Here is a 23100-nt window from a genome sequence, read left to right as displayed (position 1 = left end):
AGTAGGTGACTCCGCCTCGCGAAAGCCGCGGCTCCGAGCGTCTCCACCCTCCTAGCCACGCCCCGACGAGCTGCGCGTGCGCAGGCACGCCCCAGGCTGCCACCCGGGGGCGGGGCGCTGAGCTCCCGAGGAGGGCGCGCCGCGGGGCGTCACGTGACGGCCTCCGCCCAGCCAATGGGCAGTCGCAACGCAGGATTTCGAATGTGGCGGCGGTAGTTCTGGCCTGGGCGGCGGAGCGGGAGGCCGGACCAGCTGCCTGCAAGCGAGCGGCCGAGGTGCTGGGCGATCCGGGTGGTGGGCCCCGGGGGTCCGACGGGACGGGTGGCGGGCCCCGGGGTATGGGTCGGACGAGGCCTTCGGCTCGCGGGCGCGCACGCCGCAGTCTCCGGGGTGTTCGCTCTGGCACACCGTATGCTGCCTTAGCTTGCTCAGTCGTGGCAGCAGGTAGGGCTTTGCTTTTCAAGTTTCGGATAGGGGCTAGAGACGCGGCTCGCGGACTGACTCTTGCCTAGCGCGCACAAGGCCCTGTTTCAATCCCCTGCGCGCGCGCTGGCTCGCACACAGAAGCTGTGCTCTGTAGGTCACACAGATACCTCCCGTGCAAACTTTAAAAATTTGATGGTGATAGGTTGGCTGTCTTACACAACCCATTCGTTCTTTTAAAATAGATTTCTTGTTTTGGACTGCTTCCTCCCAATCTATCGTTCATACATTGGTGGAAATAAAGTACTTAGATGAGATCTACAGTACCTATTTAAGGCCCAGATATGCATGGAGGAACTTGAGTCCTGGAGAAAATGCTTAGGAGGAGATAAATGAACATAGTCCTCTGTGCTGAAAATTATACGCACACCTTGTGGTGTCAACAGGTTACAATTTTAGGATCTGGAAGTTGTAATCTAAGATACAAGCTTAATGAAAAGTAGCCCAGCGTGGTGAAGTTTGTCTCTTTTCTGTGACGCACACTGGTGTTTTAATATATGTTTTCTTTGCCCCCAAATTACTAGAGAAAAGCTGCCAAACAGGAATCCAGATATACATATAAATTGCTTCTGAACTAATACTGTAATCCCAAACACTAAAGGTTGGCCGTACACATTGTAAGAAAAGTAAGCCATTGTGTAGCTCAAACGTGTGGTCCCAGCTACTCAGGAGGCTGAGGCAGGAGGGACATCAGAGCTCTTAAGTTCAAAACTGGACTGGGAAGAACAGCAGTATCATAAGCCGTCTCCATCGTGCCCAGGATGTTGTACACCTCCAGTGAGGATTCACTGTGAAATGAATAGTTGATACTTTCTGGAATCATTTAATACTTTCCTATGAAATGGTAGAAAATAAGATTATGGCAGAAACATGACACTTTGTAGGGTTTTCTTAAAATGGCTTGATTCTAATGTCTGTTTTTGTTGATTTGTTTTTCAGATGAGTTTTACTATGTAGCCCAAACTCAAATTTATGATCTATCTGACTTAGCCTTCTTAGTAGCTTCGATTATTCCACAACACCTGACAGTAATATTTTAAAGCTGAGAAAAATCAAAATTATTGCCTTTTTGGAGGTAAGTTTACAAATTAATCTTTGCTTAATCACTTCTTTTTTGAACAACGTGTTTTCATTCTTAAATTTTATATTTGAAAATATCTGAGAATTTTTTTTTTGTTATAATTCACAGACAAAGATGGTTAAGGAAAGGTGTCAGAAAAAGTCCTTTCAAGATAGTCTTGAAGACATTAAGCAGCAGATAAAAGAAAAAAGGAATAAAACCTTGACAGAGGTTGGCAAACGGAAGTCCTTTATTGTTGCACCCTGCCGAGTACCCAGTAAGAGATTTTTGTGTTGTCTTCTATAGCATTTGTGTGTGGAGGGGGCCAGGGTGTTGCTAGAGCAGTTCTGGAGCCCTGCTATTACTCTCTTTTTCCCCTACAAAGGATCTGGTACTGAACTTGGAACTAGTCTTGCAACCAGCTAAGCCTCAGAGATCCTCCTGTCTCCACACACCCTCAATACCTTACCTTCCTTCCCACTCCCACACACAGTGATGGTGTTACCAGTGTGTGGGACCACAGCTGGCTCTTTATATGGACTCTGGGGATTTGAATTCTGTGCCTCATTGATTTCTGAGCAAGTACTCTTATCCATTGAGTTTCACCTTCTAGGTTTAAGTTTAATAACTGAATTTTTAATTTATAGCTAACACTTCTACACTACTGAAAAGTTACCAAGATAACAACAGGTTGCTAGTTTTGGCTTTGGAAAATGAAAAATCCAAAGTGAGAGAAGCCCAGGACATCATCCTAGAGCTGAGAAGAGAATGTTACTACCTTGCGTGTCAGCTGTATACATTGAAAGAGAGGTTAACTTCCCAAAAAAGTGAAGAAGCTGCTCAGGTATGTTCTTTACAAAACCTGTGTAGTTTTGATGTATGCAGTACAGCGTCCTAAAACTTTTAGATATAGAAAGTATTCTAAGTGCTATTTGGAGAGTCCATCACACTTAGGGTAGGCCAGAACTCAGTCTGAAGCTCACCTAGGCCTCACACTGATTTTTCTCCCGCCTCAGCAGCAGCGTACTGACATGAATGTACTGCTGCGCCCAGGTCTTCCTCCTTAACTGCTGCTCATCTCAGTGTTCACCAGTGTTCACCAGCAGTTAAAGCAGTGAAGCAGCCAAACCCACTCCCTTAGTGCCATCGCTCCGGTCCATATTCAGTCTTTGCACATGGTTGGAATTTTTTTTTCCAGGTGTTCTCACCTGCTAAATGTTGAGAAAGCTCCATGGCAGGTTGCTTAACTCTAAATATGCCATAGAGCCCTTGGGTTATGTATGTTTTATTAATGGATTATGGGATTATTTATTAATCCCATACAAGCTTCAGCCCTGCCAAGTTTCATAGTCGCATTTACTATAGTGACCTCCTAACTCCTTCCGCTCTGGGTCCATTCTGAACCATGCGTCTTGTGGGCCAGACTGATCTTTTTCAAGCTGATCATTTTACTGCCTTACTTAATAGTAAATGAGTTTCCATTGCATTTAGACTAGCCTTCCCATCACAGTCATAGCTCAAGACTCCTGGTTAGCTGGCTAGTGCGTGCACACCTCCTGTTGTTCTTAGTTGCAGTGTTTCAGCCACATTGGCCTGTTTTCCTGTTTCACTACTTTTGTATTTTTTGTTTCCACTGTTTTTTCTTTCTCCTGCTCTTCAGTAGCTGATTGGTTCTTATATTTCCGGTCAGCGTCACTGTGTAACAGAGTTCTCCACTTTAGTTGCACTGAGTTCACTCTGGTATTGTCTTCATAGCAGTTCTTGTTGTATGAAAAGCAAACATGCATCTCTCCTTTCATTGGGAGGAGGGGCACGTGTTCCACAGTGTATATCCCAAGGTCAGAAGACAGCTTTCTGGATTTGATTCTTCCCTTCCACTATGGTTCCACAGCTCTAACTCAGATCATGAGGCTCTTGTGGCAAGTGATCTTACCTGTGACCTATCTTGCTGGACCCTTTTTAAAATTTGTTTGTATGTACTAGAAAATAAGCTTTAAGAGCCAGAGTGTGATATACACTAGAAAGTAAGCTTGAGAAGGGCAGAGTATGATATACACTAGAATGTAAGTTTTAAGAGGCCATGTATGTCTGAGTTCGAGGCCAGCCTGGTCTACAAAGTGAGTTCCAGGACAGCCAGGGAAAACTTGTCTCGGGGTGGGGAGGAAGCAGTGTGGTGTTTCAGCTGTTGGAATTCTAGTACCTGAAACTACGTGGCTGTGCTGCCGTGTATTGTAGTTATCAGCAAATGTGTATTATTATTGCAGGCATATTTATTCAGCAATACATTCATAATACAGAGTGCATATACATACTTCATAGCAGTGTTGAATTGTAATGGTGGGATTTGTTTGTTTGTTTGTTTGTTTGTTTAAATATATTTACAGAACTGCAAAGGATGTTCCTCAGAAGTGGTCTCCAGTAGTGACAGCACGACCAGTGATTTGTCTGTGAAGACCTTACAGTTAGTGTCAAATTAATTATTGTTTTTATTAATACTGATCCATTTGTAAAAGGAAGTTGACATCATTTATGTTTACAGTCTGAGGCTTTTTCAGCTGGGAATATGTATAAGAGTATTTGATGTTAAAATACTATTTTATCTAGAAAATTAGAGCTTTCTTTTTCTTCTGTTTAGTTGTTTTAATGGTTAAACATGTTTTCTTTCAGTTGGGTTTTTCTGTATGTCATATTTTCATTATAGGAAGGAGTCATTATTTAAAATTATTTTTTTTTTCAGTCCTGAAAACTGTCTAATTTAGAGGGGAAAAATAAAGTGAAATACCACCCTTTAACACCTCTCATTGATTAGTTCAGTTTTTTCAGATTTCGTATGCTGTTATCTTCTCTTTGATTATATATATTTTATGTCCTTTCATGAATTATTGAGATTTAATTATATATACCAAAATATGCAGCTTTTCATCAAAATTTTTTTCATGCAATGTATTTGATCATTTACTCCTTCCCCAACTCCTAGATCCTCCCTGCCCAACCAATATGTTCATTCCCTCAAGAGGGGGGAATAAAAGGAAACACAGAAATGAAAATTGGAACAAACAGGCAAAAGGCCAATCAGACAAAAAAAAAAAAAAAAAAAAGCCCAAACAAAACAAATCAAAAAGTCTACTGGATCTATATTGTGTTTGACAACCACTCCTAGACATGGGGCCTGCCCCTGGAGTGTAGTTAATATACCTAGTGAAACTTGATTGGAGAAAAAAAAATCTATTTTCTCTTTGCCAGCATGAAATATCCAGCTCTTAATTACACCGTTCAGTGAGTTTGACTAACAATAGATCCAAAACTTTAGTTAAAATACAGAACAGTACACTGGGTTTATAAGCATTTAGGAAGCTGATGCCGGAGGACAGTTATTCACAGAGCCTGGGCTACATGACTAAACCTTGGCTCAAAAGCTAGAAAAACTAAAAAACATAGCTTCACTCTATGGGGCTGCCCACCTGCTGCGCATGCTCAGTGTGCCTGGCCCCCTGGCCTGCACCACCGTGCCAGGAGCCACTTCTTCCCACTGTGAGGATAGATCTTGGCAGATATCCCTAAGAGTGGTCTGCCAAAGACAGGGCTTTGTAGTTCCCTCAAGTCTGCCTTTATTGCAGAAGGAACCATAAATACTATTTCTACCCCACAGGTCACTGTTCAGCTTAAGTAGTTCTTAAACTGTTGAATTTTAAGATCTGACAAATGATGTTAGATGAATAAGTTATAGAATCTCAAAACAATTAGTAGTTCCCTGTACTTTATTACTAAACCTCTATTTCAAATTTTATAATGTTAAGTGGAAATTTTTTACAAAGTAGAAAATTGCAAATTGTCAGTAACGGGTTTCAAGTGGAGGAAAACTTGGTTTATGACTCAAAAAAAGAATGTAAGTTTTAAAAGAAAACATAGGGGGCTAAACAATTTCAGAAGAATCTGTAGTTGTCACCCTCAAAGAATATATTATCACATTCCAGCTCTACTAGTAATATCAGGTCCTAAACAGTTGAGTGACCAAACTTTAAAAACTTTGAGGCTGTTTGGATTTACTGAGGTTGGACCATGTCCTATTTTCAGGAGGAACTGTCTACCTTGATTTTGTTTCCTCCAATGGGAGTTGATACCAGTTAAAAAAAAAAACCAGGCCCAGTTGTGTTTGGGCTTTCTGTGATAGGAATAAGGTGTCAGAATTTGGACTGGAATTGTGAAATGATACAAGCTCATAGCCTGGGAAAATGTTGAATTTGGGTTTGTTCGTTTTGACATAATTGCTAAGATTTCTGTTTTTCATTGTTATTCTTTAAGGCAAATTGCTCTTCAAGAAACTGACTGGCCATTCCAAACTGAAGATACATCAGGTAGAAAATCTAAAAATACTGATCGTTGTAGACAAGTATCCTAATGAAGTCTTCCCATTTTCTTCCTTTTAGACTTAAAAGGAAGGATTAAATCCTTAAAAGGATTATCTGTTACTGTGCTCAAACTCTTACATAGACTGATATAGGATTAAAATAATCCACCTAAAACATGAATGGTAGCTTATACCTATAATCCCAGCATCACTCAGGATGGTGAGTGTGTTAATTACTATTACCATGGTGAAACAGTGACCAAAAGCAACTTGGAGTAAGAGTTTATTTCTTTGTTGTTATGTTTTTCGAGACAGGGTTTCTCTGTGTAGCCTTGGCTGTCCCAGTCAGGCTTCGAACTCAAGAGATCTGCCTACCTCTGCCTCCCTCAGTGCTGGGATTACAGGCATGCACTATGGCACCTGTTTGGGTTTATTTCACTCATTGTTTATCATCAGGTCAGGAACTCAAACAGGGCGAGGAACCCGGATGCAAGAGCTAAAGCAGAGGCCATGGAGGGATGCTGCTTACTGGCTTGCTCCTCATGGCCTACTCGGCGTGCTTTCTTAAAGAACCCGGGGCCACCAACCCAGGGATGGCACCACCCAGAATGGACAGGGCTCTTCCACATCAATCACAGAAAATGCCTACAGGCTTATCTACAGCTGGATCATATGGAAGCATTTTTTTCAATTGCAGCTTCCTCCTCTCAGATGACTAGCCTGTGTCTAGTTGACATAAAGCTAGCCAGAACAATGAGATTATGAGGTTAAGAGTTCAAGGTCATCTGAGTACAGAGTTGGGATCCTATCATGAAAAATAAGTCTGTAAAGAGAATGTATTGGTTCTATCTATAAGCTGCAATCAACTATTGTGTGCTGTAGTATTTTACATAAATTGACTTAGTTAACGCTTTTGTAGTCTAGGAATGTAAGCTACTTTCTGTAGCCTCAGAGAAATAATGCATCTTGCCAGAAGTAATGGAAAGGTAGATTCACACGTAGAACACTTTGTAGTAAGCTTCACAAAAAGGGGTGAAATTTGAGTAAGCTGAACCAGACGAAAACCCTGCTGTTCCTATAAATACAGATATTTATTGGCCTAATAATTATGAAAGGCCTAGTAATTATTAGTTATCTAAGTCACCTTGAAAAAATAATTTAGCTTTGGTATACTTTAAAGTTCTCTGTGCTCACTGATTAAACAGAAAGGCTGTTCCCTTTTCTTTAAACCTTTGAACAAGAAGCACATAAAATCCCTTTTATAATTTATACATAATGACTATATATTTGCTTCTATCGGGGTATTGTTTTGTTCTTTTGAGGCAAGGTCTCGCTATGGAGACCTGTCTGAACTCAAAAAGATCTTCAGCCTTCTGAGTGCTGACACCAGACTTCAGTTCTTTATTTTATTTATTTATTTGTTTGTTTGTTTGAGACAGTGTCTCATTCTTTGTCCCAGACAGTCCTAGAGCTGCATGGCACAAGATAGATCTCCCTTGATCCTCCTGCATCTACCTCCCAAGTGTGAGCTACTTACTCATGGGCTTTTCATTCCAACAGTATTTTTAAAGGCTCATGGAAGCTATTGATTGTTCAATGATGAATAAATAGGGGTGATATTGAACTGTAGTTTTTTTATTTACTTATAGTAAGTATAGAGAAACTATTGAATAATTGATAAAACTTTGAATTCTAATATCCTTGGAATGCAAATTTCTGAAGCGTAATACTTTTTTTCGTTTGTTTTTTTAAATGTTCAGAGCCAAATCCTACTGTTCGTCTAGACACACTGGGGAGAAATTTTGATTCAGGTAAAGTCGAGTCTACTGATAGTGTCTCCTTACCTAGCACTGTATCTTCCCGTTGCCACTTAAGGAAAGATTTTAGTAATATAAGTCATTCCAGTGCTTTGGAGTGTGAAGCTAGTCAGTGGCTAGGACAGTCTTCGGAAGATAGAAGCAGCAGATGTGGAGACCCAACCATAATCCTGCATGAACTTGAAAATGTAGAACAAAATTTCTGTCTGTGGAACAAAGACCAGATTAACTTACCGCCTAGACTGACTTGCCCAGGAAAGACTGCTGAAACAAAAGAAGTCATTTTACCATCTAAACCTGAGCAAATGAAAAGCAAACATAAACATGCACGAAGAAGAAGAGCAAAGCAAAGAAGAGCCAGCCAGAGATGGAAATCAAAATTCTTATTGAGGTGTAAAGGCAAAAAAAGCAAAGATAAGCAGGCTTTTTGCCCTACAACAATAGATGGATCTATTGGTTCCAGTGACACTTATGATTTTAATGTGGAAGAGTGTGTTCACCTCACCCCTTTCCGACAAAAAATGAGCAGTGACTACAATGCAGAAACTAACAGCAGCAACAGGGAAGTGAGTGACTTTGAACTTAGTCACTCTGGGGCTGAGTCTGATGACCTTTACCTGCCCCCTTGCAAGCACGTGCAAGAAGACCATACCAGAGAGTCAGACAGACACATTACCAGGTCACGGTCTAAAAGAGGACTTAAGCACATGGAAGAAAAAGAGATGGAGGAGGTGCTGCCAACTAGAACTATTGGTAAGCAGTGTGCTTATTTGCCGGTGTTTTGAATGTTGTTGCTAAATCGTTGCCCCTGATGCTGATGTACTCTTAAATACTGTACCTACCATCTGTTATTCTGGGGGAGGCTAGAGACCTCCCCATCTGTCTCTCAGTAGGGGAAGTTATAGCCTGATTAAGTAGTAGGGATGGAAAATGGAAAAAAGGCTGTGTTCTAACCTACTTCAAAGCAAATGTGAATCTTACAGGAGCATTACTTCTCAAAAGAGGAGACTTCTGAGCAGGCTGAGGAGAGGACAGAATTGTTGTGATTGTATTGAATTAAAAGGTCTTTACACTTCTGATCACTTGGAAAATGAAAAACCTCATTTTATAATGGACTTGTTATATATTTAATTTACCGGGAACCATGACTGTTTTTCTGGTTGATGGTGAGCTTATGACAGCAGGAAGTTTGTTGTTATTGTTTTTGTTCTTTTCATATGACTGCTGAAAACTTTGGCTCAGAAACTCTTGCTTTTATTTTATCAAAGTGTTAGTCATCAGCCAGCACCTACTCACAAAGACTCCTTTGGGAGTGTTGATTCCTGTGGCATTAGCTCCATCCTGTCAGGTCCTATCTTCTTCAAAATGTCACATTGTAACAGCTCAGTCAACCTGTTTGATTTGTTTAACCTAAAACAATGAGTCAATTTTCCTAGTTGAACAGCTAGCTAGACAGTGTAACATGCAAGAATCTGTCTTTAAACTGTGTATCCTGGGTATTCCTTCCACTTTCAGTAGCTTTTTCTCATTTTCTTAATAAATGTGTTTGTTCTACTTTAAATAAGAATGAAAGTGTTGAAAAGAACAAAAAAAAAAAAAAAACAAAAAAAAAACAGTAGTTTGACCCCAAACTTCTACCAGCAACATTACCTGAAAACAGCCATAATTACAGATTCTGTCCCATCTCTTGTAGAATTTGTTTATCTTTGCAAGTTTCCCTGTGGGTTTATGTTACTATAGGAGATAGCGGCTAGTCTAATCCTATTTCTTGGAGGTAATCTACACTGTACTGGAATGGCTGTATATATTTCTTGTAACAGGAGGACAGACTGAAACTTAGATTCTCTATAGCCTGTGTCTGCTTAGCTTAAAATTGTCTCACAGTTATAATTTAATTTTTCAGTGTTTGCTTTTTGATTGAGTTGGAGATTTTCTTGCGGTGTTCTCACTATGCATAGGGTATCTGCCTCCCAATATAAATGAAGCTCTGAGGTAGGGGACCTGGATGTTTATGATATAAGAGGCATCTGGGTATCAGGGATAGGGGAGCCTGGATATTTATGGTAGGAGAGACATCTGAATCTCAACATGTTTATGGTGGGAGAAACATCTGAATTTTGTAACATTAGTACCAGTGGGAACACATTTTATCCTGGTCTTCAGGGACTGATTGAGAGATCTTGTATGTTTAATGGAGTTCTTATATGTTGAATGAAGGACCTTCGTAGTTACTTGGCCTCCAACAATGTTAGAAACATTGCTGTTAAATGAGACTGGGCCTTTGATGATTCTAAGTATTAAACTGTAACTAAAATGCAGTTTCATGCATTGAACCAACTAAGCTTTTAGGGAAGAATATTAAGTTTTAGTAAAACATTCTGTTGTAGCTAGCAGTCTGCCATAATTCCTATATTATCTGGCTTGAAAGGATAAAAAAAAAATATGAAGTTTTTAAAACACAAATCATGAAGTGCCAGGTATTGTGAATGGTTTTATTCCTGTGGTTTTTACTCCTTGGTCCCTATTCAATGGAAACCTGTATCATAGGTACCCCACCTGAGACTCAGGAGTCACCTCATTGTAGACTAAGGGATGTCACCAATGTCCTGCTGCAGCCTGTAGTGAAAATCGGGAAACTTTCTTTGTCTCCGGAAAAGAATGAAAATAGCCCAGCAGTACCTCTGCCTAAACGAAGGTGCGCCACCGTCACAAGCTATAAAGAGCCAACGCTGACTTCGTAAGTATTTTAGTTTGCACTCATCTATAATGACTTTGTGGTAGGATGGCAGACAGAGCTTTCCTCCTGAATGGACCATATTTGAGCACTGAAACTGGCATGTTTTTAGGATAATCCTGTCTTGAATTAATACTGGTGTATTTGAAATCATGCCTAAAATCTTTTTTTTTTTTTTTTTTTAACTTACAGGAAGCTAAGAAGAGGGGACCCTTTCACAGACTTGTGTTTCTTGAATTCTCCTATTTTCAAGCAGAAGAAGAATATGAGACGCCCTAAAAGAAGTATGAAGTAAACACAGTAACTCCTTCTGTTAGATGCTGAGGAAGGTGGTCCCGCTTTTTTGCAGAGGCTATGAGACAGCGTAATTTATCAAGATATGGGTCAGGAATGTCCCTTGAACCTATACTTTGTATTTGTGTGGATTGCTACCAATATCTAAAACTTCTCTGGCATCTTTTTTCCTTAAGTAGAATTACAGAGTGGAAAACTAAGATAGATGTAGATCTTTCATAAATTCTTAATATCACGGTAAGACATACCATAAGTAGGTGAGGATTCTTCTGCTATCATTGATTCTTCATGTAAATACATATGCTGTCATGATTAAGAGAATTGATGGTTTGTGTCCTGGGACAAAGTAACTGCTGTGAACGGTGAGTACACAGCCATTCCTCGGAAGAATCATAACATGTCAGACCAGCCCTTCATACTGTCAGTCTATTTCTGGTTTTGGTCAGAAAACTCAACCTTCATCTCTATGAATGTATTTCTTTAAAATCAAATCACTGTAAGTGGTCCCTTTTTAAAGGAATATGAAGTCTAATGGCAACCATTGTTTTCCTTCTTAACTGACAGGTAATCTTGATTATCTTCCTTTCTGGCCTTTAACACTCGCATCTTGGCTGTATCCTCTTCTGTTATCCCTGTCAACTTTCCCTTTTACTTCACATTACATTTGTCCTATCAGTTTTCCCAGCTGCACCCTCCAGGCCCAAGATCAACACATTTCAATTTGAGGCGCAGTAACAGACATATGAGCAAGGCCCAGGCATAAATCCCACTGTAAACAGGAGATTTCCAAATTAATCACAAAGGCCTTCTAGTATCTCCACAACTCCTACATTGACCGTCGGTCACACTGAGTGTGCTGCTCTGGCACTCGTGTGCATCCCACTCTCCCACCAGTCGTGTTTTCCCAGCCACCATTTTATAGGGCTGAGGGCAGAACCCAGGGCCCTGTGTGTAGGAGGAGCACAGCCACAGCAGTCCTTACCACCCTCTTCATCTTTTTCTCTCACGGTACCTTGAGAGTGACCATTTTTGCTAAGAATAAATACAATTAAGTCTAATTTCAGTCTCAGCGGGCCCCTGTGGCTATGATTACCATAGCACAGCCTGTTACTTGGTCTATAAATCCCCAGATATTAATTTTCTGGCCCTTTGTCAATAAATAAATAAATAGATTCCATAGCCTGGTGTGGTGGTGCATACCTATAATCTCAGAACTGTCCAACCTGAGGCAGGAGGATCTTGTTTAGACTAGCTGTGCTACATGATATCAGAAAGCCAAAAAATATTTTTCTATTTGCTGCTATAGACATTTCATTGTGTCCAATATGACTTTGATCCTCACTCACTCCAGCCCATTCACTATTATCTTGAAACTGCTGTTAAACCTGTAGTCTTTTTCATGTTTCCATGTTTTTGCTGTAGTGTTTATTCATGGACTATGAAGGGTTTTGTGTCAACATTATTATAAAATATGGACTGTATTATACATCTTGTATATACCATTTATAATTGAATTAAGAGTTTGAGACTTCCCATGTTGCTAGATAGGTTATTTTTGTTGTTGTATAATATATAAATAAACAAGACTTACTCCTCTTTTGAGAAAAGGTTGGTTGCCAATTTGATATTTTAAAAATTACAACGTCAGTTAATATTCTGTAGCTCTTCAGGGTCTTCTGTAAAGACCAGGCTCCTCAGCAGGGTATTTTATGATATTTAGCCAGGTCCTCCAGTTTACACGTATCCGCTGACACACCCTAGCCTCACATTAATCTCTTCCCTCTGAATTTCCTGGTATTCTATTCCTTCTGTATTAACAGTCTCAAAATGATAACAATTGACTGTCATAAGTTTATTACAACATAAAAGGTGTTAAGAGGAGCAATTCTGCAAGGAGGTACATGTAACCAAAAAAATGCTGGAAACTAAAATGTATCCCAGCTTTACATTTCTAGAAAAGATGGAGAGCTGTGGCTTGAAGGAGGATTCACTAGGTGTGCTACAGCCACATGGAAGCACTCAGTGGCTCTTGGCATCAAATAGTGTTCCGTAATCGATCCATAAGGAGTATCTGCCAGAGAAGTAGAGTATGTATGAGACCCTGGCTTCAGTACCCGACACCACATAAAAGTAAAACCAACATGAAGATGAAGTGTGTACTTTATAAATAAATAATAAAAGTAAATTAATAATAAACTGAGACCTAGAGAGGATGAGAGACAGTGAACACTGGGACTCAAGCCAGTACTTGCCACCAAGACTGATTACATGACGAATGGTTGAAGGAGAGATGCAACTCTTCAAAATTGTCCTCTGGCATACACAAATACTAAGGAAAAAGAGAAACTAACAAGAAGCCAAACTTGGTGGTTCCAGTTCATGTCTTAATTCCAGTATTCAAAAGCATGAGTCAGGAGGAAAAAGGTGTAGACAAGCTTACAACAGACAATACAGCTCTGTCTCAAAGATAAACATACTACCTATGGATGGTCACAAAGCATACAAATTTCATGGTCTCACGAAATCCAAGAACAGACAGGACTCCTCTATGGACTAAAAAGTGTCCTGGGGGAATTTATATCTGTCCCCTTTAGAGTCGTTGATACTGGGCTGGATGTGGACATCAAAGGCATTAAAGCATTAGGTCAGTGAGCCGGCAAAGCAGGTGAAGGTGCTTGCTGCCAAGCTTGTTCTCAAACCTTCCATAGGCTGTGACCTTTCAATACAGTTCCTCACGTTGTAATGACCTCAACCATGAAAGTGTTTTTGTTTCTACTTCACAACTGTAATTTTGCTACTGTTATGAATTATAATTAAATATCTTGTTATTTTCCAATGATCTTTGGGGGGTCGCAACTCAGAGGCTGAGAACCACTGCAGAAGCAGCTTCCATTTAAAGCCTTGAGAGGAACACCAAGGTGAGACTAGGAGATGGCCACCATGAAAAAGGGATGTTTGACAGGGAACATGTAAAATGACACTTGCCAAATCACTACACAGACTGCTTAATTCTGTCCCAGAGAGCTGAAAGGGTTGGCCTGGTTCAGTCTGTAAGACCTGGCCTACGGCAGTGGGCTCGTATGTTAACATACAGCTCACTCTGAGGAAGCATGAGTTTATTAGGTTTACTTACCGAGAGAGGCTAAGGGGCAAGAACGTGAGTACCTCTCAAGCAGCAGCACTGGGAAGGTCTGCACTCACTGTGGATCCTGGCTGCACAAGTGGAGGCCTTTCCACTAGCCTTCCCAGCTTATATAAGCTAGCACCTTCCAGAGACAATCCCCAGCAAGGTACGATTAGGGGAAAGTGGCCCACAGAAGGCTGGGAGGAGAGACTGAGTACTTAAGCAAGGAAGTAAGTCCTGTTGCGTCCCCATCTATGAGGGCATGTCAGCAGTCAACAAGCCCATGTCACGGACTCGCGGAAGCATGCAGCTAATCTGATAAAGATGACAGCTGTTTTCCTCACACAAAATGGAGTTGAGTTCTAGGATTACATTAAAGGTGACTTCCTTTGTAGTTTGTAGTTGCTCTTATCTCCTTCAAGGATCTTTCGCTTGCATTGTGACCCCTTCCTGCACACACAACCTGGAAACATTCACCTGCCTTTCTTCTAGTTTCCTATCTAGCTGTGATAAAACACCCTGACCAGAAGCTGCTGAGGAGAGCAAGGGCTTGTTCAGCTTACAATTCCAGGTTACAGCCCATCCCAAGAGGAAGTCAAGGCAGAAACCCAGACAGCTAAGTCACATCACATCCATAATTGAGAGCAAAGAAAAATGAGTGCACCCATGCTGCCCATCCTCTCTATTCTTACACCATCAGGGCTCAGCTCATCAACTGGTGCTGCGGACAATGGCTGCTGGGGTCTTCTCCACATCAACCAATCAAGACTACCATTTACAGACCAACCTCATCTAGAAGAGCCCTCAGTTGAGATTCAGATGATTCTAGTTTGTTGACATTTAAAACTAAGCATCAGGTCTGGAGAGAGATGGCTCAGGGCTGGAATTTCAGAGAATCCAGGTTCAATTCCCAGCACCAAGATGGAGGCTCACAACCATCTGTAACTCTAGTTCCCGGGGATATGATGCCTCCCTTACCTTCATGGGCACTACCTGCATGTGGTTCACAGACATACACGCAGGCCAGACACAATAGAATCTCATTTTAAAAAATGATAAAACCATCACACTTTAAATGCATCTTTTATCTCTTTTCCAACCAGGAACCCTAAAACTCAAGGAGTGGCAATGATTCTGGTTACTGCTGCCACCATGCACCCTCTGCACACACACTCTAACACACACACATAGGACTTTCCTCTTAGAGCCTCTGTGTTATACACACATCTGTAATCCTAGCACTTAAGAGCCTGAGGCATAAAGACTGAGTTTTAGGACAAGCAAATTAATTCTCAAGCAACCTAAATGTTCCAATCGATAAAAGATAACGTCAAACCAAATCTCATACCTTAAATAAGAACTTGCAACGTTTTTGATATTCTAGAGTCAACACGTTCTTTTTTTCTCTTAGATGTTTTTATTTGTCTAGAGGAGACTGGTTAACCTGTAGAGCTCAGAGCAATATGGAAAGGCCAAGGCCTGCAACCAGTTTTAGAATGTCTTAAGTTAAAGGGAGTGCTACTGTAAAGACCATCAGTTTCTAAACAGTTACAGATTGTCAACCTGTCCACACTACCTCAAGCTAATGTTTTTATCTGCTTCTTATGTTCTGTAATTGGAAAGGTGGAAAACCCAGTCATTACAACATAGTGTTATAATGTAGCCACTTTAGGTTTTTCTGTTTGCTTCTTTGCTTACTTGCTTGTTTGCTTGTTTCAAGACAGAATCTCTCTATGGAACCCTGGGCATCCTGGACCTCTCTATAGATCAGGCTGCCCTCAAACTTAGAGATCTTGTTTGCCGCTGCCTCCCAAGCACTGAGATTAAAGGTCTGTACCACCGCCTGGCTATATGTAGCTATTTTAAATTATTGGTTGAGTAATAGAAACTTGAGGTAGAGGGCATAAGATGGTTCAGTCAGTAAAAAGAAACTTGCTGCCAAGGCTGCCAACCAGAGTGCACAACCCAGAACCTAAATTCACACATAGGAAATTAATAATCTTTAGGAGATGATTCATATGATAAAGTACTTGTGAAAATGACAAAGAGCTGAGTTTGGATTCCCTACCCCACCATTGCTGGAAACAGGCCACTGGGTCCCTAGAATTCAATGGTTAAGCAGCCTAGCCGAATTGGTGAACCTGGTGAGCCTTGGTTCAGGAAGAGACCCTGCCTCAAAACATAAGGTGAACAGTGATTGAGGAAGACACCATAACCCTCTGGCTTACACATATGAACACATGCATGCATGCACATTCACACACATGCACATTGAATAAATTCACAAAAGTAGAATTTTTTATACTACAAATAACTTAGCTCGTGGGAGGACATCCAGCCCCAACTCAAACCCCTTGCACCCTCATCTATTCCTTACTTGGGAGAGACTCAACTAAGCCTACTTAATTGTAGTTTAGATATGGCTTGACATAAGCATCTGTGCCTCCCTTACCCCTCCCTGTCACTGGTGGGCATGGATCCAGGCTTTGACCATGATAGGTAGTGCCTGCCCTTCTGCCTGTGGTTCGATGGCGCTTGCCTTTCACACCATTGCTTTTGATACTACAGAAAGCTTAAAGGTCCAAGCCCTGCTTCTGGCTCAGGAAATCACTGAACACCTCCACTGCTACTGGGTCCTCTGACCCAGATACAATATAATTCCTACAGGGAGAGTTTTGAAGATGAAAGATGTTTTAAAATCACATGCATTTTGTCCTCTCCTCATTCCTCTGACAGATATAAAGTGAAAATGATATGTTTTTTTTTTTAAATTTCTGAATGAATTTTTTTTTTCAATAGTGGTGGGTTAGTGAGTAACACAAAAGACAAAGAAGTGTCTTCATCCTGATATTCCAGAACACTGGATTTTATTTTATTTTAATTGTGGTGTGTGTGTGTGTGTGTGTGTGTGTGTGTGTGTGTGTGTGTGTGTGTTTGCACATGAGTATAGGTGCCTGTGGAGAACAGGATGGTGTCAGATCAGGAGCTGGAATTCTAGGCAGTTAGTTATGAGCCACCAGATCTGGGTGCTGTCAATCAACTTGACGTCCTCTGGAAATACTCTTAACCCCAAACCATTCTCTAGCCCCACATAAATGGTTTGTTTTGTTTTGTTTATATAACTCCCCTACAACTGCAGCAGTTCTAGACATGTTCACAAAAGCTTAAGAGCTAAGGTACAATAATACCAGCTGAAACGTCCTATCAACTTCAGACTGCTAAGAGGAATAAAACATAACACCAGATAGAATTTTTCAAAATATAATTTAAAACTATTTTGTACCAGTACAATATATTAATTTTACAAATGTAAAGTTTTTGTCGGCTGTTAAAGCATTTGCAAAAACCACACATTCTACTTCTGCTTTATTGCACAATATCTATAAGAAAATATTAATTTTTAAATTAGAAAACATAAAAATGCTTTCAATATAGAAGAGACCATCTGATTTTAAAGACAATACTCTATAAGAATGTCTACCCAGGAAATAACAAACTTTCACAGGATACCAAGCTGGACAGATGCTTCAGCAAAATCGATACAAAGCTCTTTTAAAACCAGTCTGAGATGCTTAATGCAAACTGTATTATTCTTCATTAAAAGTCTAGACACCAATCAGAGTGTTCCTTACACTTCAAAAGGTTGAGGCATCTTCAGTGTGATCTTCCGTGAACACTCTGAACATACGGAATGCCTTCCATGTCAGAAGCAGCCTCAGTAGCAATACCAGGATATTCTCCTTCAAGCACACTACCTCTGCAAGCTGTTTTTAATTACTATTAGTGACCCAATATAATTTATGCTGATAGAAAACATACATTAAATACATTTTTTAAAACCTCAGCCTTTACAAAAGAATCAGTTTATAAATTTGCATCATAAAAATTAGTGTCGAGACCATTAAGGTGGCCTACGTTTAATATGGTTGTATATTAGTTGGTTTTTCCCAGAGCTGGGGTGGCAGGTGTCCACTTTGCTATGTAGTGTAATTGGGAAATAAATCCAAGCACTAAGCCAGAGTCCCAAGACAAATTGATTAATAAAATTGTACAGTGGACGTTAGTGGGATATAACCCTGGACCAATAAAACAATGCACGTGTTAAAATACTGGCCTAAATTTTGATGAGAATATTCAGTTCACCTCAGACAAACATAAATCTAGAGGTGCAAATGGGAAATGTTCACATGGATATTGCTGGTAGGGTTAAATGTACCAGAAAATACAAAGAATCCTTACTTAGTAGAGCAAGGCTTCCCTGGGTTCATATTTAGGCCATATGTCTTAACATTGACTCAACCTCAAATGTTTTCAAGTTGACACCTTTGTGGCCTGGGAAAGGGTCATTTAGAACTTGGGCCCTGCACAAACAAAGTCAATTATGAGATGGACACATATCTGCCGAGAATTGTTAAACAGTGGTTGTGCATTCTCAAGTCTGTAATAGGTAGACAGAACAAACAAAGCCCTGGGCACTTATAAAAAGTCCCTTTCTTAGAAATCAAAGCAGCTGCTTTTGTGGGAGCTGCATTTTTCAGAACTGCTCAAAGCACCTCATCTAGATGAGTGTTTTAAAAATATATATTTATAAAAAGTCTACAATGAGACTTCAAACATCACGTAGTTCACCTTGACAGGTGTATCATGGACACTTTCTTAAAGTCCTTCAGAATAAAATAAACTCTCATGCTCCATTAGAAAAAAATGGAGACATTCATGGTCAAAATTTTCTCTAGATTCCCCCAAATCTTGGTACTGTGTGCAATTTCCTCACATCCAGGTTTTGAGGAAGCCCCTGATCTTCTACCATGCAAGAGTCAGCTACTGGACATGCCAGAAAAATTTTACATGATAGTAGTAAATAGATTAAAATCTATTCCACAAAAAAAAAAATCTATGATTTCCATTTAAATATGTCTCTGAAAAGCTAAAAGGAGGTTTTTTGTTTTTCAAAAGTGCTAATTATTACAAGTCTCTCCAACACATGATGTACAATTCTTTTAAAAACAAAAAGAAAGAAAAAAAAAAACAACCTAAGTCACCTGCTTTAGGCACACTGCTGAGGAGTGTCTAAGGAAAGAAATCACTTGTCAATCAACCCTGCTTCCTTAATTTTACTGAAGAAGAACTTCTCCAGGATGCTGGCACATTTGTAGTACTCGCTCTCGGGAGGGTTGTACTCCTTGCAGTTGGTGAACACTCGCTGCAGGTCCGCCATGAATAACTTCTTAGACACATAGTACCTGTTCCTGAGGCGTTCACTCATGGTTTTCAGATCTGCATAGGAAACAACAACATTAGCAAATGCTGACTCCTCCTACTCAACAGCTGCCAAGGGTATGTTAGGAAGAAATTAACTCTGTTGGTTTGCTAACATTTTTATCACTCTAACGCCATATTTAAGAGAAATTCCAGGTTAAGCAAAATAATTATTCTTAAGTCTTTATTAGTCTGAGAAGGATTTGTATATAACACTGCAGTGACACTAACATTAAAAGAAACATCTGCTACCAGGAGGCTAAGAGACAAGAGAGGACCCATGGAAGCTGAATGGGGCAGGCAGAACACTGACACTGAATCTTTGGTCACAAAAAATTATCAGACTGAGCTCAGCTTACTAAATGCACAGTTCTCATGTGATACAAACATCATATTTGTAAATACATCGATGACCTATCATAACTTACTAAAATTAAAACAAATGAATTTTTTCCAGGCTCCATTATTGAAATAAAAATGACCAACTTTTCCAAATAATCAACTCATTTATTGTTATTTTAATTTTATAGATACTTTCTTTTGATGTATGTCTGTGTGCCATGTGCATGCCCGGTCCTCTCTGAGGTCAGAAGAGAGCATAGAATCCTCCAGAACTGGAACTAAAGAAAGTTGTAAGTGGCCACATCAGTTCTGGGAATCAAAGTCAGGTCCTCTGGAAGAGTAGCCAGTAAGTGCTCGTAAGTGCTGAGCCATTTCTCAAGCTGAAATAATTTACTTTACCTCACTAAAGTTAATAATTCATATTGTTCTTCTAGGGAGGCCTCAGTTTAATTCCCAGTACCTCTGTGGGGCAGTTCTCACTAAGGCCAGCGTGAGCCTCTGAGGAATCCCGTCTGTGAATGGTCACACCTAACACCTATCACTTCAGATATGCTGCCAGGCATGGTGGCACATGCCTGTAATCCCAGCACTCTGGCAGGCAGAGGCAGGTAGATCTCTGTCAGTTTGAGGCCAACCTGGTCTACAAAGTGAGTCAAGGCTACACAGAGAAACCCTGTCTCGAAAAACAAAACAAAAACAAAAGCAAGGAAGAAGGAAGGAAGGAAGGAAGGAAGGAAGGAAGGAAGGAAGGAAGGAAGGAAGGAAGGAAGGAAGGAAGGAAGGAAGGAAAACTAATCAGATAGGGGATAATCAAAAGTAAAGTGTAAAAAGAATGAAACATGAGGTAATCCAGCATCCAGAAAGCTGAAGAAAAAAGGAGAGTGAATTTCAGACCCAGTGTCTCCCTCTGTCTGTGAATCAAGATGCAGCTCTCTGCTATTACTCTAACCCTGCCTGCATGTCACCATGCTCCTACCATGATGAGGATAGACTAAATCTCTGAAACCGGAAGCAAGCCCCAGGTTAAATTCTTTCTTTCATGAGAATTTCCTTCACCGTGGTGTCTTCTCACAGCACTAGAACAGTGACTAAGACATGGGTATTCTGCCTACATGTATGTCTGCATACTATATGCATTCAATGCTTAAGAAAGTCAAATCCCCTGGGACAGTATATAAGCTTCCATGTGGGTTCTGGGAGTTGAACCTGATCCTCTGCAAGAGCAGCCAGTGCTGTTAACTACTGAGCCATATCACCAACTCTCTATCTTGAAAACTTCCTTAAAATAAGAACCACTTTCTGCTTCTGGGATAGCTCACTCAGGATGATCTTTTCCAGATCCCACCATTTACCTACAAATTTCATGATTTCCTTGTTTTTTATTGCTGAGTAATACTCCATTGTGTAGATGTACCACAATTTCTGTATCCACTCCTCAACTGTGGGGCATCTGGGCTCTTTCCAGCTTCTGGCTATTACAAATAAGGCTGCTACAAACATGGTTGAGCAAATGTCCTTATTGTGTACTTGAGCCTCTTTTGGGTATATGCCTAGGAGTGGTATAGCTGGATCTTGAGGAAACGCTATTCCTAGTTGTCTGAGGAAGCACCAGATTGCTTTCCAAAGGGGTTGTACAAGTTTACATTCCCACCAGCAATGGAGGAGGGTTCCCCTTTCTCCACAACCTCTCCAGCATGTGTTGTCACTTGAGTTTTTTATCTTAGCCATTCTGGTGGGTGTAAGGTGAAATCTTAGGGTAATTTTGAATTGTATTTCCCTTATGACTAAGGACATTGAACATTTCTTTAAGAGACGCACATGGTATATACTCACTCATATAGACATATGATATAGGATAAACCTACTAAAATCTGTAGACCTAAAGAAACTAATCAAGAGGGAGGACTCTTGCTAAAATGCTCAATTCCTATCCAGAAAGGCAAAAAGAATAGACATCAGAAAAAGGAGAAAAGAGGGACAAGTCAGGAGCCTGATACAGAGGACCTCTGAAAGGCTCTGCCCTGCAGACTATCAATGCAGATGCTGAGACTTATGGGCAACCTTTGGGCAGAATGCAGAAAATCTTAGGAAAGAAGTGGGAAACAGTAAGATCTGGAGAGGACAGGAACTCCACAAGGAGAGCAACAGAACCAAAAAATCTGAGCACAGGGGTCTTTCCTGAGACTGATACTCCAAATAAGGACTATGCATGGAGATAACCTAAGACCCCTGCACAGATGTAGCCCATGGCAGTTCAGTGTCCAAGTGGGTTCCATTATAATAGGAACAAGGACTGCCTCTGGCATGAACTGATTGGCCTGCTCTTTAATAACCTTCCCCTGAGGGGGAAGCCACATTACCAGGCCACAGAAGAAAACAATGCAGCCACTACTGATGAGACCTAATTGACTAGGATCAGAAGGAAAAGAAGACCTCCCCTATCAATGGACTTGGGGAGGGGCATGCATGCAGAGGGTGGAGAAAGGGAGGGATTGGGACTGGAGGAGGGAGGGAACCACAGGGGGGACACAAAGTGAATAAAGTGTAATTAAAAAAGAATTAAAAAAAAAAAAAAGAACCACTTTTGGCAGACTCAAGCCATAAAAAAAAAGTCTAAACCTAGTTTCTTTTCACCTGTAACCCAGCAGGAAGCTACATCCAAATAGCTAGTTTGCAATCCAGAACTGCCTTCAATACAACTAGTGTACTAAAAATGCACAGAATATCCCTGACTGACAATCACTTCCCTTTTTGCCCCCGAATCACTATCATGAATCCACTCATTATCCACTCATTACCCCAGAGGGCAGTAAAGTCTACCCTAGCCAATGTCTGCCTTCTACATCGCCATCCTGTTCTAGCTCTACACTGAGAAAATTGTAATAGCATTACCCATGGGAAACCTTATAACTTCATAATATCCCGGAGCTTCTGTTCTCTTCACTGGTTCCATGAAGGGCCAAGCACTTTGATGGCTCTTGAGAAATAAACAAACAAATAAATAAATTAGGTAGCTCATATAAAAATGCCATTTGAGAAAATAATTTCAAAAATAAGAACATGAGATGAAAAACAAACACACCCACCTTAACCTGCTGCAGGATGTTCTTGAGGGTGCTGTAAAGCTGCTCAGGGTCTTTGGGCTCTTTACTTGAAAGAACAGAAAGTGAGGAGGAAGCATTAGTGTTCATGCTCCAGGCCTCATCACCACTCAGCTCAGCCTCACAGGTCCCAGCCTAGGAAGAGGCCCACCAACTTCTCTGTACCAATTATATCACTTGGCCCTTTTCCTCTAAAGTGCTGGAAGTGAGAAAATCACTTCCATTAACATCCTCTAGCCCAGCTTGCTTACCTTTTCTCTTTTCCACTTGGTTTCCAGCCTGTCTCTCCTATATGTCAACAAAATTAAACACTAAATGAGAACTGCTTTGGGTCAAAAGAATAACATACTACTTATCAAAAGCATCATATATGACAGCCATGTTTTAATAAATGTCTATTTGGGGAAACACAGTAAAATTAGTGGCATATATTTTCCTTCTCGTACAGCTTACAACATAAATGTTTTCCCAGACTGCCAGCTATATTAATATATTCTGTTCTCATTTGATTTATTAATTGCCTTTGAGGATTGAAGCC

At 40.5% G+C, this 23100-nt stretch overlaps 2 protein-coding genes across 3 annotated transcripts in view; one reads left to right on the top strand and one right to left on the bottom strand.

Moving 5' to 3' along the window:
- The first annotated feature begins 1678 nt into the window (after positions 1–1678).
- Positions 1679–10802, top strand: Sgo1 (shugoshin 1). The gene is made up of 7 exons (XM_055615061.1): positions 1679–1820; positions 2191–2387; positions 3928–4004; positions 5846–5898; positions 7652–8461; positions 10256–10445; positions 10635–10802. Exons 1-7 carry the CDS (start codon positions 1679–1681, stop codon positions 10735–10737), a joined length of 1572 nt encoding a protein of 523 aa, XP_055471036.1. The 3' UTR covers positions 10738–10802.
- Positions 10803–17107: 6305 nt separating this feature from the next.
- Kat2b (lysine acetyltransferase 2B) overlaps positions 17108–23100 on the bottom strand; it is a 113253-nt gene continuing 107260 nt past the window's right edge. Inside the window, exons 15-18 of one of the 2 annotated variants that reach the window (XM_055614152.1) lie at positions 22814–22850; positions 22548–22611; positions 22354–22438; positions 17108–19137 (exon numbers count right to left, since the gene is read on the bottom strand). In XM_055614152.1, the coding sequence (XP_055470127.1) occupies positions 18944–19137; positions 22354–22438; positions 22548–22611; positions 22814–22850 (380 nt within the window). In that variant the 3' untranslated portion in view covers positions 17108–18943. The remainder of the gene's footprint in view (positions 19138–22353; positions 22439–22547; positions 22612–22813; positions 22851–23100) is intronic. The other variant, XM_055614157.1, reaches the window with a different exon arrangement.

The sequence above is a fragment of the Psammomys obesus genome, unplaced genomic scaffold, assembly GCF_907164565.1.
Source record: "Psammomys obesus unplaced genomic scaffold, mPsaObe1.curated_primary_1811, whole genome shotgun sequence".
Classification (NCBI taxonomy): domain Eukaryota; kingdom Metazoa; phylum Chordata; class Mammalia; order Rodentia; family Muridae; genus Psammomys; species Psammomys obesus.
Note: the sequence above shows the minus strand (reverse complement) of the source record. Positions and strands in the feature narration are given on the sequence as shown.